The sequence below is a fragment of the Artibeus jamaicensis genome, unplaced genomic scaffold, assembly GCF_021234435.1.
Source record: "Artibeus jamaicensis isolate MK-2021 breed Jamaican fruit bat unplaced genomic scaffold, CSHL_Jam_final scaffold_3151, whole genome shotgun sequence".
NCBI classification, from domain to species: Eukaryota; Metazoa; Chordata; class Mammalia; order Chiroptera; family Phyllostomidae; genus Artibeus; species Artibeus jamaicensis.
The window spans coordinates 359,675-373,603 of record NW_026522037.1 but is presented as its reverse complement, the minus strand read 5'-3'; the positions used below and the strand labels follow the sequence as shown (position 1 = coordinate 373,603).

General features: G+C 57.6%; 1 protein-coding gene across 9 annotated transcripts in view; it reads right to left on the bottom strand.

The window, feature by feature from the left end:
* The window catches only part of SUN1 (Sad1 and UNC84 domain containing 1), a 42,543-nt gene that overhangs the window by 15,172 nt on the left and 13,442 nt on the right, over nucleotides 1-13,929 (bottom strand). For 6 of the 9 annotated variants that reach the window (XR_008390028.1, XM_037137861.2, XM_053656951.1 and 3 more), the window contains exons 2-8: nucleotides 12,964-13,060; nucleotides 7,573-7,761; nucleotides 6,004-6,173; nucleotides 5,260-5,286; nucleotides 4,987-5,160; nucleotides 750-944; nucleotides 108-191 (exon numbers count right to left, since the gene is read on the bottom strand). Coding sequence is in view for 8 of the 9 variants with exons in the window: in XM_037137861.2 (XP_036993756.2) it covers nucleotides 108-191; nucleotides 750-944; nucleotides 4,987-5,160; nucleotides 5,260-5,286; nucleotides 6,004-6,173; nucleotides 7,573-7,761; nucleotides 12,964-13,040 (916 nt within the window). In the remaining variant the exon portion in view is untranslated. The remainder of the gene's footprint in view (nucleotides 1-107; nucleotides 192-749; nucleotides 945-4,986; nucleotides 5,161-5,259; nucleotides 5,287-6,003; nucleotides 6,174-7,572; nucleotides 7,762-12,963; nucleotides 13,061-13,929) is intronic. The other 3 variants (XM_053656953.1, XM_053656955.1, XM_053656952.1) reach the window with 2 other exon arrangements.

The following is a 13,929-nucleotide window of genomic DNA, read 5'->3' as shown; positions in this document are numbered from 1 at the left end:
GTTCCAGCACCGGCGCCCTACCCACCCTCTCGGCCAGGCCCACACAACTGTGCCGGACCGTGCGACCCGAGAGCCCCACGCGGTGAGGGAGCTGAGGCCATACTTACACAGCGAGTCCCCGTTTACTTGGAGGCGACCGTCCTCTCTGGGAGACTCTGTCACTGTCATCGTCCCACTGTGCTCGGAACGAGCTGCAACACATGCAGAAGAGGCTTACAGGGCTCGGCAAGTGCAAGGCCCCTTTGATCCCCAGGGAGCCGGCAGCCAGAGGACAAGCGAGGCCGGCACCCCTACCTCAGCACGGCCGGTGGTCCGCACAGGCGGGGGAGGACAGCCGACAGGGCTCTGCTTGGGAAGAGACTTTCCAGTCCCACCCAGCCAAGACCGCACACCCACTGACACCCTGCAAAGGTGGGCAAGCTCAGAACCTCGAGAAAGGCACTCCAAATGCTGTTCAGGTGCACGGCCGTTATTTTAAAATACTAAACCAAAACCTGAGTGTGTTAATTCTTCACTTAAAAAGTGACTTAAAAGTAGCGTTCACACACTGACCAACTGCTGGGGACTGGACTACATGCAGGGCCCTTGAGCACCTTCCGCAAGCCCCTAGAGAAAGAGCCAAGGTGACGCCCGAGAGTGGCAAACAGGCCGCAGAGCAGAGACATGAACGCGCCGCTGGAAAGAGTGGTGTTTTCTCCACCTCGAAAGCAGTATTTGGTGGAAGAAAGAGAAAAAAATTATTTAAATACCTTGTGATTCATGGCTTTTTGACTTATAGCTTTCTGATTCACCATCTTTTGATTCATAGTTTTTCAATTTGTAATTTTCTGATTCATAATTGAGCTTCATTAAAACCACTCGAAAGAGTTGGACTAAGACTGATGACAAAGATGACGAAGTATACGTGGCCAGCCACAGAATCCTGTCCACGTAGGACACGCCGCCTAGTGAGAAACCGTGGACACACAGTTAATTTCCCCCCGGAGCCAGCACTTCCTCCCCTGACAAGTCAGAAAGCCGACCTCCTTGTTCGGGCACAACAGAGCCAGCTCTCTCAACGACGCCGGAGACAGCACTCGGGAAACGCCGAGACGCTTGTCCCTTGTCCTGCCAGGCAGAGCTGCCGCCGCGTCAGCACACACAGCCCCACTGAGGCGCTACCTGCCCACCTGGAGGACCCCCCGCAGGGCCCAGCGTCCTCCAGGCCGGCTGCTGCAGCACTGGCAACAGGGCAACAGAAATGAGCAGTGTGGCCTTGGGAGGTGTCCACTCAGCGACGGGGCTGCTGGACTAAGAGGACCTGTGACTCTTTATTAGTGCTCACGCTTCAGAAAATACAAGGGGAGGATCCCAGATGTTTTGTCCTATTAACCTAAAGCATGTGGGGTGATGTTCCCCAAGTCACAACTGCTAGAAACGCTCGTTGCTGGGAAAGTTCCCTCCCTGAGTGGTGGATCAAGCGGGCTTTGCTTCCAGGCGGTTGGGCGCACGGGGACCACCTGGGACAGGCTTGTCCCTGGGATGCACCCAGGAGGTGCCCTGAGTCCAGTTCGTGTGCTTCCTCCCCAGCCCTGCAAAGCCTTGGGGACTCAGTGCAGACAGCATGCAGCCAGCTGGGGTTGGGGCGTCTGAGCTGAAGTGATTTTAAAGAAGTAAAAGTCCAGTGAAGCTGCAGGCTACAGGTAAGCCGGCACCCCAGGCGCCTCTGCTGCGCTGCTCACTGGACAGAGGCTGGGGAGGGAGAAGCTGTTCACTAAGGGCGAGCCCTGGACAGTCTTGCTGAAGCCAGGAAGAACACCAACATCTCATTTTTCTTCCGTCAAACTGAAAGATTTGTAAAGCAGGAAAATATGAAAAACTGGCTAGTCTGTGGGCTGGGCCTCCCAGCGCGGCACAGGAGCAAAGTTGGGGTGCGTGTGTAGGAAGCTGGCTGGAGAGTCTGGCTGTGTGTGGACAGTGCTGCTCGGTAGGGGCTGCTGGCCGGAACGGGCTCTGAACCACATGCGAACCGCGTCTCTGTCGGGCAGGCCGGCTGCTCCAGCTGGCCGCAGGCTCCACGGTTCGGGCCACCACAAGGCACAGACCCTCCGGTCCTCGTCCCTCTAATTAGGCTGTGTCAGTGAGCAGAACCCTGTTCCACACCGGCAGGACAACTGACAGTTTTCCACAGAAACGACCCGCTTCTCTAGACTATTTCACACCTTTACTGGGGGCATTAAGTGCTGCCTGGGGGAGTGCGGGAGGGCCTGTTCTCAGACTCTCACTCCCACAGCCTCCGTGTGATGCAGGACACACAGTGTGACACACAGCGGCCGCCAGGAGGCCCCAAGGGGCCTGGGAGGCAGGGTGTGGCCACATGTCCAGCCTCCCCTGCTGCTGAAGGGGACACCCCTGTCCTGGGAGAGCTGTCTCTTTGAGCACATGCTTCCCGCCAGCACCCTGCTCTGTGCAGGACTGTGTCGGGTCTCAAGGAAAAGACTTTGGAGCCTGCTAAAGTCTTTTTGATGTGAAGCAAAAAATCACATTTTGTCAACTTGAATCTCCTGAGGTTCGGGACAAGGAACGGTCAGGTTCAAGTGGGTCCACAGCCTTTAGCCTTCGTTTGCCTTCCCGCCTGTCTGCCCGTTAGGGCGTGAGTGTGCGCAGCCCCAGAGGGACCGGAACACGGGCGGAGTGTCCCCACGCACATGGCCTTTCAGGGGCACGGACAGGAAACCTGAGCGTCGTCAGACTCTGATGGACAGAAAAGGGCAGTTAATGTCAACTGTCACACAAAACGTCACACGTCCACAACTGACAGCATCGCAGACAAAATGACGCATTCCTCCAGTTTGCATGCAAAATTCCGGTGCTGTCGGAACACCGTGAATGCACTAGATGCCACTGAACTGCACGTTTTTTTGTCATGTGCATTTCACCTCATTTCAAAAAGCACAAGAATCCGCCCTGCAAGGGCATCCAGAGAGGACAGAGTGGGGAGGGGAACTTCACTGTGCCGTAGTTCACAGGCTTTATGTGGGCCCGGCGACAACAGAAAAAAAGGAAATGGGGATGCTCAGTCGGGCTGGCGGGGGGCTGCATGTGCATCAGGCAGATGAGGCCCCAAGCTGCCCTCGAGTGTGACCCCCTGTCTGGGAACCTGGGTGGTGGCCCTCGAGGACAGCCCGAGGTAGGTGGTGGGTGGAGTGGGCTCAGTGACTTTAACTTTCTCCCTCACACACATCTGTGATTTCCCAGGGATCTTCATAAACATAGCAGACTTTTTAAGATGAATTGGTTATTCTATAAATCACTGTTGTAATCTGAAACAGCACAGGAGGTGACAAGAGAAACCCAAAGCAAATAAAAATGTAGCTTGTTACACCTAAAACTAGTATGAAATAATATTGAATGTACACTGTGATAAAAAAAATAATACAGAGGTAAAATGTAAATATATATAACGTGTTCTCTCTTCAAGAACAGTCAAGAGTACCCAGACTGTTGTGACTCAGTGGGTTGGGCATTGTCTCGCAAACTGAAAAGTCACCAGCTTGTTCCCCCACTCAGGGCACAGACCTGGGTTGCAGGCCGGGTCCCCAGTTGGGGACGAGCGAGAGGCAACTGACCAATGTCTCTCTCGCACATGGATGTCTCTTTCCCTCTCTTTTTCCCTCCCTTGCCATCTCCCTAAAGAAAAAGTCAGGAGCAACTTAGGTCAAGGTCTTTCAGCAATGGGTCTCCAGAGGCTCCCCGAAACCTACCCCCACGGGCAAAATGTGGCTACTACCAGTCACACACAGCAGAGCCGCTGCCCTCATGGGGAGGCCGTGGGAACACAGCACCCCCCCCACAGAGCTCACTGGGAGCGAGCGCCTCCAGGGCAGGTCTCTATACACCCCAACACACCCCGCCCCCAGGGCACCCTGAGAATGCTGAGCCCTGGCTGGGGCCGCCCCAGGGACCCTGGGGACAGCATCCAGCGCTGGCACAGTGGGGCTGCCTCCAGGGTGTGTGGCCTACCCGCCCCTTGCTGCTGCCTCCACACCACGTAGCTGCTGACCGGTCGGCACCAGGTAGTGGCCACCACAGACAGAGCCACAAACACCAGCAGCTGCAACACCATGCCCTCAGCATCTGAGAAGTAACTGACCACCCTGTGAGCCAGGCATGCCCCGGAACACAGCAAATGTGCAAACTCGGCCCTGCCCTCCTGGTGCTTTCCTGTCCCCACAGGTCCCCTGCCATGTGTCCAACAGCGCCAGGCAGACTGGCACGTGGAGTGAGTCCATCAGGGGCAGGGACTTGGAGACAGGTGAGCATGTTTCCAGTCCAGAGCTGCCTGGCCTGGCCCTGCTGTGTGGGAGCAGGGACCTTGGGCAGGAAGTTGGGGACAGGCTTGGAGTGCCGGAGCTAGCAGGAGCATCTGAGCCACTGGTGGAACCTGGAGGTGACCTGGGGTGCTGGGGACCCTGGAAAGAGCCCACAGGCTGGCCTGCAGGGGCCAAGCAGCTCCTGCAGTCCTGACAGCCACATGCTCAAGGGCATCTGTGAGGGCCCCTGCCCCACTGACCACAGCCAGGACTCGGACATCTGCCTCTGCTCGCCCGTGGCTGTGGCCGCACCAGGGCCTACAAATGAGTGCTGACACCCAGCAGGGCCAGTGCCAAACCGCCCTGACCTGAAGGCCCAGGGGCCAGTGGAGGCAGAGGCCCCACTCGAACTGCAACTCTGGCACCTGTGCAGGCCCACAGCACCACATTCCACCTAAGCACAAGGTCACAGAGTTCCAGACCCCCCTGGGACAAAACCTTAACAATGCAACATGAAACTTGAGAGAAGTAGCAAAGCTCAATCTTGCTGCACTTCATAAGCTTTCACAGGGTAATCCAGAGTTCCAGTCAGTGTCTGAGGTGACACGGACCCCGTAGGCTGCGCCGCCCAGCCTGTGAGATGAGAACTGGGGGACGTGAGGTCCCTCCTGACTTTGAAGCATGAGGGACTTACGTTTCTGAGCATGGTCCCGTGAGTACACCCAGGAGGCGAGGCTGTGGGTGGGGGCGTGCGCGGGTGCGTCCTGGCACGCAGACAGCTGGCTGCAGGCCCTGCAGGTGTAGCCATTGCTGCGGGCCACATTGGCGCCCGAGTCGCCGTTCCCCTGAGTGAAGGCTTTTGTTCCACCTGAAGGTTCAGAGAGCAGAAGGGGCCGCTGATTGCACCCTGCAGATGCCCACTGAGAACCACTCTCTCAAGGGGGGGATAAAGGGCTAAAAGTGTTACCTTTAAGGTCTCCATCATCATCAAGACCTAAAACACACATATTTTTGCAGTTGAGCTCAAATTATCAAACACAGCAAGACACTCAAAAAACTAAAAATTACAATGGTTAATAAATCAGCATTATGGTACTAGTCAACATTTATTTCATAAAACACCTAAAATTAGTGGCAATTTCCCCAGAGAGACAAACACAGCCTCTGACTGAGGTGGAAGAGCATCTCTAACAGAAGCGCACGTGTGCACCTGCGTGTGTGAAGGGCACGGCAGGCTGGGTGCACTCACGGACAGGCCCCCGCGTCTCAGACCCAGTATCCCCGGCACCCCTACCGCTGCTTGCTGCCTGCTGGCTGCTCCTGCCCACTGAGCAAGACACGACGCAGGCCCGACCTGCCTGAGAGCCGCACACAGGAGCCTGGAGCACATCTGGGCCTCCAGTCCTGCCCCAGGGGCGGGCTGTACATCCACCTGAGCTGGCGCTCCTAAAGTGCCCACTCCAGCAGGACAGGGATTGCGCTGCCGCTGCTGTTCCCACTGTCACTATGTCCACACCGGGTGCCCACCCTGCTGCCGAGAGCCACCTGCAGCACGAGGCCACAGCCCCAAGAGGATGACGATGACAGGCCGGCAGCACGGCCCCGCCTGTAGCTGGGGGCCCAGAGGAACCCTCAGCCTCGCTGGGCTCTGCTGGCTATAATGTCCCTTCTTCCAGGACAATCGGAAGTGACCACGTGGTAGCTGACTCACCCCAGAAGTGGTCCACTTGGGTCTGTTCTCGGATCAGAGACTCGTCCAGCACGGGTGGCCGAAGACTGGCTGAGCCCTGCAGCCCGCTGCTCCGGCCAGCAGTGGCCTGCCTAGTGTCATGGCTCACACTGAACGACAGTTTGCTCCCACCTCTGTGCTGCTTTGCTGTTCTAAAAAGAAAGGAATAAGAAACAAACGTACAGGCTTTTTCTTGTTCATACAAACTGATGACATTTTACCAACACAAAACCTTTGAGAATATAGCATTTTTAAAAAAAGAATTGCATTAAATTTTATTTATTTATCTTTAGAGGGGAAAGGAAGGAGAGAGGGGAAGAAATATCAATGTATGGTTGCCTGTTGTGCACCTTCCACTGGGAACTGGCCTGCAACCCAGGCATGTGCCCTGACTGGGAATCGAAACCACGGTTGTTTGGTTCACAGGCCCATGCTTAATCCACTGAGCTACCCCAGCCAGGCCAAGAATACAGCATTTTTAGAGCAGCATTTTTGGTGTCTTCCCACTGTGATGAGACATTTGTTGATTTGGAAAAGGGATCCTAGGCTGGAGTCCAAGAACTCCTTCAACTGTTTCAACAAGACAGTCTCCACACTGATTTCGGGCTGTATGACACCAAAGTAGCTAAAACGTTAAATAACGAGTATCGGAAACAGCCTAAGTATAAAAATAAGAAACTACATGATTTCTAGACTCGAGCCCTCCTTTCCTTTGCAGAGCAGGTGACCACACATGCGTGCGCTCCTGCTCCTCGTCTCCCGGCAGCAGAGACCGAGCTGCACTCAGTCCAGCGAGCAAAGGCTGTCCTCTGACGTCACGTCCACCCTCATCTCGGGCATGAGCGACAGACACCAGGGCCTGGAAAACGAGCACGGTGGGCACCACAGACTGCTGCCGGGACCTCATGGGTGAGAGCAGGCGGCTTGGACAGAGCCTCACCTCAGCGCGGCGTCGGGAGGCCCAGGCCCAGCTGGGTGTCCTCGCGCTGCGCACCGCGCTGGGACTGCCTACGGCCCCTTCGCAAACCCCAGGATGGAGGAGCAGAGCCTCCATCTCTAAATAAACCCTGAGGTGACCTCCAGGGGCGTGTACTGTCCCTGGTCCTGACAGGGCCCTTCCAGGAAACAGGCTGGTCCCTCCCCCGAGGTCAGCCACAGGGCTGTCGCACTCACGATGGGCCGTCCCCACCTGGCTCCTGACAGATGCGGTGATAGGCGCACTGGGGGTGATGAGCAGGCAAGCTGCCCGTCCCTGCACGCACCCATCTGGCAGCAGCTGAGTAAGCAGGCCTTCTGCCCCAGCCCCACCTCTGAACAGCCTGAGGCGGCGCAGGGCGGGCGCCCACGCCCTCTCCGGGGTCTTGGAGCAGAAAAGCCTTGGCGGCAGAACACCAGCACCCGCACCCCCACGTCGCAGAGGCTGTGCCCACAGCAAAGCCTGGACACCGTGAGGGCCTCTGTGCACGCACTCGGCCTTCTGCTCCACAGAGCAGTCCCGCAGCCCAGCGTGTGTGCCTTGCACGTGCAAGAGTGAAGAGGAACGGGGCTCACCTGGCTGCTCTGTCCCTCAGGGAGGCTGTACTGCTGGGGCAGGTGTCTGTGTGCCCTGCCTGGCCGCCCTCCATGCCGCGCCCGGTGGCGGCCAGGCGCAAACTGCGTCGGGACATCCTGGGAGAGTCAAACACGGGGTCCAGTCTGTGCTCCGTCTCAAAGTCCAGAGCGTCCGAAGAATAGCTTGAACTGGAAGAAAAAACATGTCAGAAATCAGTGAGACTCATGGCACCATTTCTGCAATGGCAGAAGCAACAGTGGCCACAACGTGTGACCTATGGTGAGCTGTTAAGAACAGCCACTACAGTGTGACGACTTTTCCAAAAGCATGATAAGCTGGCACCCACACCAGTGCCTGTGAGGTCAGTGCCCTGGGTGCCCGGTGTGGAAGCCCAGGGCCACCCTGAGACTCGTTTCACAATATGCCAAGTTCACGAGGACCCCACCTGAGGGCCAGCATGTCAGCCTACACCTGCTCATGCGGTGAAGAGACAGTGACTACACCACGGCAGGGAGCCCCGGACACACAGTCACCCAGCAGACCTGTGGATGCAAAACAGGAGGGGCGGGTAACTGAACCACCAGGCTGCTGGGCCTCTAGCTTTCCTCAGCTAGAGACACACCCTTGACAAAGGACTCACTGAAGGGTGTGTCCTCTGTGCGGTCAGCAGGCTTTTCCAGATCAAGAGACATTCACTGAACACCCGCTCTGGGCTGCCTTTGGGATGGGGCCACACCTCCTCTCCTGGCCAGCTGGTCCAGGTCTGGGCACGCGCAGAGAACCCCTCACTCAGGACTCACACCGCAGTAGCTGTCCCCAACCTTTCTGGCACCAGGCACCAGTTTTGTGGAAGACAACTTTTCCACGTGGATGAAGGGAGAGGAGGTGGAGCTCAGGCTAGCAGGCCCTCCGCTCCCCTCCTGCTGTGCAGCGGTGCAGCCAGTTCCCAAACCTCACTGTTCCCTGTGAGGCCACCGCCCCGCGGGTGGGAGCCCTGAGTTACAGGGTCACCACCATTGAGGAGTCACACCTGCAGGAGGTGACCTCCCCACCCCACGGGGAGGGGGGCTTGTGCACAGGGCCCGTGAGAAGGGGCAGGAAGAGGGGAGAGGACATGGAGGAGGGTTTCCTGACAGTGAGGGCCACCTGGCCGGCAGGGAGCCCGGGAGTGTTAGGCACGCCCGGGAGGCACACCTGCTGATGACAGGGAGCAGCGTCAGGGGCATCCACGGGACGGACCTGGAAACCTGAGGGAAGGGAATGGGCTTAGGGACGTGTCTGTGTATCTCTGTTTCACACAAGCAGTTTCCGAATCAGACTCCTCCTAACCTCATTAGATCCAACACTAGAACACGTGCGATCACAGCCACAGTGAGTGACGCAACTGGTGTCCCTGATAACAGGGGTGTGACACGCCATGCCCCCCTCGGAGGCTGCTGGAGCAGCCCACGGCACGGAGCCGTGCGGGGTGTGGCGGGGACGCCAAGGGCCTGAGATGAGTGTAAACTGGAACATCCGCAGTTTCCTTCCAGGGACAGTGCACATGACTACAGTGCTGGTGTAGGAAAAGCACGTTATTTCAGATTGGAGTCCATCCTATAGGTGTGGACCCCACACTGGGCATACAGGACAGTCTTTCACGAGCCTGACATCAGGACACACCAGTGACGTCCAGGCCTGCCCCACCCTGTCCAAGCCCCAGACCAGAAGGCACACTGGCGCTGCCTCGGGTGCGTGGGCCCTGCCTCCCTGGCACGGAGCCCTGAAGCCTCTGCCATCAGAAGGGGGCTCCAGGCCTGCAGTTCGCAGAGAGCACTGACTGGGAAGAGGGATGCCACAGCAGCAGCGAAGCAGACCACCCACCTTTGGGGAGGAGGACAAACAGGACCCACCCTGGCTTCCCCAGCCCGAGGCTGCCCGACACCTGGGAGGGCTACACCTGCTCTCACAGGCAGCTGCAAGGCTCGGGCAAGTGAGGAAGGAAGTGCTCCAGGGTCCTGCGTCCAGTCCACACTGCAGGGAACATCTGTCCACACAGAACACACAGCGAGACCTGGAAGGTTCTTTTCAAACTGGTCACAGAGATGCCCAGCCCCGAGAGCTAAAGGCGGCACGGGAGGGGAGGGGAGGGCAGGGGAGGACAGGGGATGGGGAGTGAAATCAGCCCATCCCCCAGGGCCTGCTGTCCGTCCCTGGGGTGGGGTCCCAACCACCCTGTGAAACAGGCAGCTCCAGAGAGGCACCCAGGACCCAGGGAGTGACCCAAGTATCTGCAGAAGGGGCCACAAGGTGCCAGGCCCCACCAGGCCCCACAAGTGCCAAGGGTGGTGTTGAGAGGACTTCACTGCCTTTCTGTGAGGTGGGGGGAGGCGGCTGGGGGGGAGGCGAGTGGGGGCGGGTGGGGAGGGTGGCACAGAGCTGTAAACAGAGGTGTGCAGCCCAGGGGCGGACAGAAGGCCCTGAGGGACACAACAGGACATGAAATAGACATGAAGCGTAACTCAGAGAACACAAAGCCCCAGAGGCACCATTAGCCCCACCCTTGAGCCAAAGGCCACAGTTTGTTTCTCCCATTAGTTATGCCTGATTACAGGCACACATCCCTTGTTTTCCCGATGAAACTGTGTGGATTAATTAGACTTCACAGGAGAATGGGCCCTGAGGGTCACAGTGGCACCTCAGTACCCGTTATCACTTCTTCCCAGAGCCCATGACAAGCGCCGAAGCCCACAGCTCTCTTAAAAGTCTGTTCCGATGCACTTCAACTATAAGACTGAAACGCCTCCTGCAGTTAAAAGCCAAAGAACCACGGGCACTGGGCAGCTTGGAGCTGGGAAGTGGGCGGCAGGCAGAGCAGGCCTGTGTACCGATGGCTCCAGCTCCGACTGCATGCAGTCGGGGTACAGAGGTTCGCACCCTGGAGCGTCTGGCCCAACAGCAGTGTGCTGAAGTCCCTGGGCCAGCCTCACACTCCTTCCTTCATCACCCTCTGGACCGGTCTCCCGTCCTCCCGCCTCACAGCCTCCCAGCTGCGATGCCCTACCCCGCTGGCCTTCTGTCCCTGGGCCTGGCCAGGTCCCCACTGGAGCTCCCTAGCTCTCTGCTCAGTTCTAGCCCACTGCAAGCCACCAGGAGGTCTGGGTCCCTCCCTTCTGCCCCCATCCTCACAGGTCCTCGCTCCTGTGTGGCAACCATGGGGTCACCTGGTGCCTGGTGGTCAGAGCCACCATTGTCTGCCCCTCCTCACCCCTAGTGCCACTCCCCCACTTCTGGCCCTGCTTCTGTCTCCCCAGCAGAGAGGAGGCAGCATCTCAGACAGCCCCTCCCAGGGCTCCTCACCACGGGTGCTGCACACGCCCACAGCCTCCCCCTGGTGAGACGGGACAAAACGGCGTGCAGCGCGCCCCTTCCCCGCCCTTACCAGCCCCGTGTTGGAAGAGGTGCCCACACTCCCTCCCCGCCCACCTCGTGCCGCACGGCTGGCTGGGTCAGCGACCCCTGTGGGCTGAGCTCGCAGAGGACTGGGCCTCGTCCAGCGTGGCCTCCAGCAGCATCTGCTGGCAGCTTACAGCTCTGGCTCCTCCAGGTACTCTGTCCTCTTCTGCAAACCACGGCCCTTTCCCCCGCCTTTCTTTGTGGTTGAAAACCGACTTCCCCAGAGACTGACAGCCAAAGCCCCCCTCTCCTGCACAGTGTACCCCCCGATGGGAGGCCTTGGGGGCGCCGGGGACAGGGCCTCCCTGACCCTGACCAGGGGCTCGCTCTCCAGGGTGGCCTCACCTATCACCTGAGAAGTGGTGGGACTCCAGGGTGCGAGGCCAGCAGGTGACACAGACCAACCTCCACACCGGAGGGGACAAGCGGACACCACAAACGCACCTCTGCTGGAGAAACAGGAAGTCCCTTCCACATTGTAGTCATGGCAACAAACAAAGGGAGACCTGCAACTGACCAAATCTCCACATCTCACTGCAACTTCCGGGAAGTACAGAGTAAAGCGTCAGACCAGCGCACCCGACAGAATCTGGGAGTCCCATTCAGGCTGGTCTTCCTTTTCACGGCGGTTCAAAGAAAATGAGTGTCTGCTGCAGGAGGAAGTGCCTAGGAGTTACTTTCAATCGCTAGGGGCTCTTTGGTAGAGTGACGTCTTTAGAGATTTGCTTCAAAGCAACCTACTGGGAAGGGGTGAGGGGGAGACGCCAAGGGATTTGTTCCCAGGATCCAGAGTGTCGCCCCGCTTGCCAGTTTCCCTGGCAGGAACACGTGTCAGTGAACTGGACACAGCGTCAGGATACTGAGCAGAGGCCTCTCAGGTGAAGGCTGTGTGCCTGGAGCTGTCCCCAGGAGCAGTGGCAGCGAGGGGAGAACAGCGTCTAACCCTCCGCGGGCCCTGGGGCCTGCGCACGCCCCAGCACCACCCACGCAAGCCAGGCCGGCCTGCCGCCGCCTCCTTCCTTTCAGAAACCAGGTGGGCGACAGGCCGCACAGCGCGGAACACGGAACTGCGCACTGGCGCCAGTGCACTCGGTTTGCTCGAAAATGCCACGGGAGCTCCAGCCGAAGAGAGCGTGTCGCTGTGCACAGGGCAACGGGGACTGGATTTGCGGGTAAAACCACACGGTCCTCGAGTGTGAGGTTGGACTGATGCTGCCACAGTGTTCTTAACGCAGCCCATCGATGTTTCTCTCCCTCTCCCCAGAATAAAAAAGAATACCCTCCAATATTTTTAACACTTCCATCACATTTTTACCCGTTAAAGACAAGCCACTGGAAAACCACACCACGTTGTCGTGTGGGCCTCAGACATTTGATGGGATGCAAAGGCTTTCTAACCACCAGTCCCATCTTGGCCAATGTGGCAATGGACTCTCCTTCAGCACTAACCCAGGATTCTGTGATACCAAAGTTTCCTTTCAGTCATCCTTTCTACTCATGCACTAGACGTGAAGGGTAAGTCAGCAAGCACAAGACTCCAGCCTCGAGCCTCAGCGACACGCAGGGCGAGAACATGGGACTCTGGTAGGAGGAAGCCCAGCTCCTGATACCCAGGCTGCGTCGGTCCTGTGGGAGCCTCCTCTTCCCATGACCTCGCGACAGCTCTGAAACGCCCAGCTGCTCACAGCAATCACAGAACCCTCTCCGCCACTGCACACCCTCCTCGGGGCGCAGCCCTTGGGGTAGGGTCTGAAACGGGATTCCTCCACAGTGAGGGAGTCACACAGTGTGCCAAGCAGCCGCACATCTCTGTGTCGGTCTGGTAATCTCACGAAGGTGGGGTTCCTCACAACGTTCACAGACATTTCTCTCTCTAAATGTGACCTGTGGCTGCAAGTCTCACCGAGGCCCGCTTGTTCAGCACCCAAGAGGCGGCCAGATGCCGCCGCGCTCACCTGAGTGCATACGTGTAGCCGGTGTTCTCAGGCACACACTGAGGCGGCGTGTACGTGTGCAGCCGGGAAAAGTCCATGCTTGCGGTCTCAGGTCATGCTGCAGAGGGTGGGAGAGAGCAAGGCAGGGAGTTAGGGCCACAGCATACTGACGGACGGGCAGGCGGGGTCGGGTGGCGGTTGGCCCCATGGGGCTTGGGCAGAGCCGGCCGAGCAGCTCTGGCTGCAAACGAAGGGGAGGGGCACAGGGACACTGCTGCTCTGCCCGGTCCCTGCAACATGTGCCCCTGGAAGCACCAGGGGAGACCCCAGATCAACAGACTCATAATCATGAAAACTGGTGCACTTCCAAAAGCATGGTGGGAGTAACTGAGAACCCTTTGCGAACGTATTTGCAAACTCCCAAAGGTGTCAAATGTCCCCCTTCTTCTGGAACAGGTTTTCGTTGCTGCTGACGGAAACAGCACACTCTGGTTGCCCGGTCAGGGCACCCACACGCTGTTCCAGAGAAGCATCTCAGAGTCAGAAAACTGGAGGTGAACAACACGTGAGCTAAGGCATTGTTTACTATTTTTCCCCAAAAGAAAACATTACTTTTAAATTAAAGTGTTGAGCACACTGTTTCTCAGGTTGTCCTCTTGATGTCATTGCAACAACTCCAGCTTTCCTCTGGCTGAAAACACTCTCTCTCTCACAAATACACACAACACACTCCAAGTTTTTTTTTAAAAAGCTCATAGTAATAATGTGTGTCCTAATCTGTGGTTGAATAATCTAAAGGAAGATAAAAGTTAAAAAAAGACCATTGTGGACAAAAAATATATATGTACAAATGACTGATTTCTATAGAAACAGAACGATCCTAAAATGTGCATGAAAGCACAGAAGACCCCGAGTAGCCCAAGCGACCCTGAGAAGGAGCCGAGTGGAGGGTCCCAACTGTATCAGTGAGCGCCAGTAACCGATGCA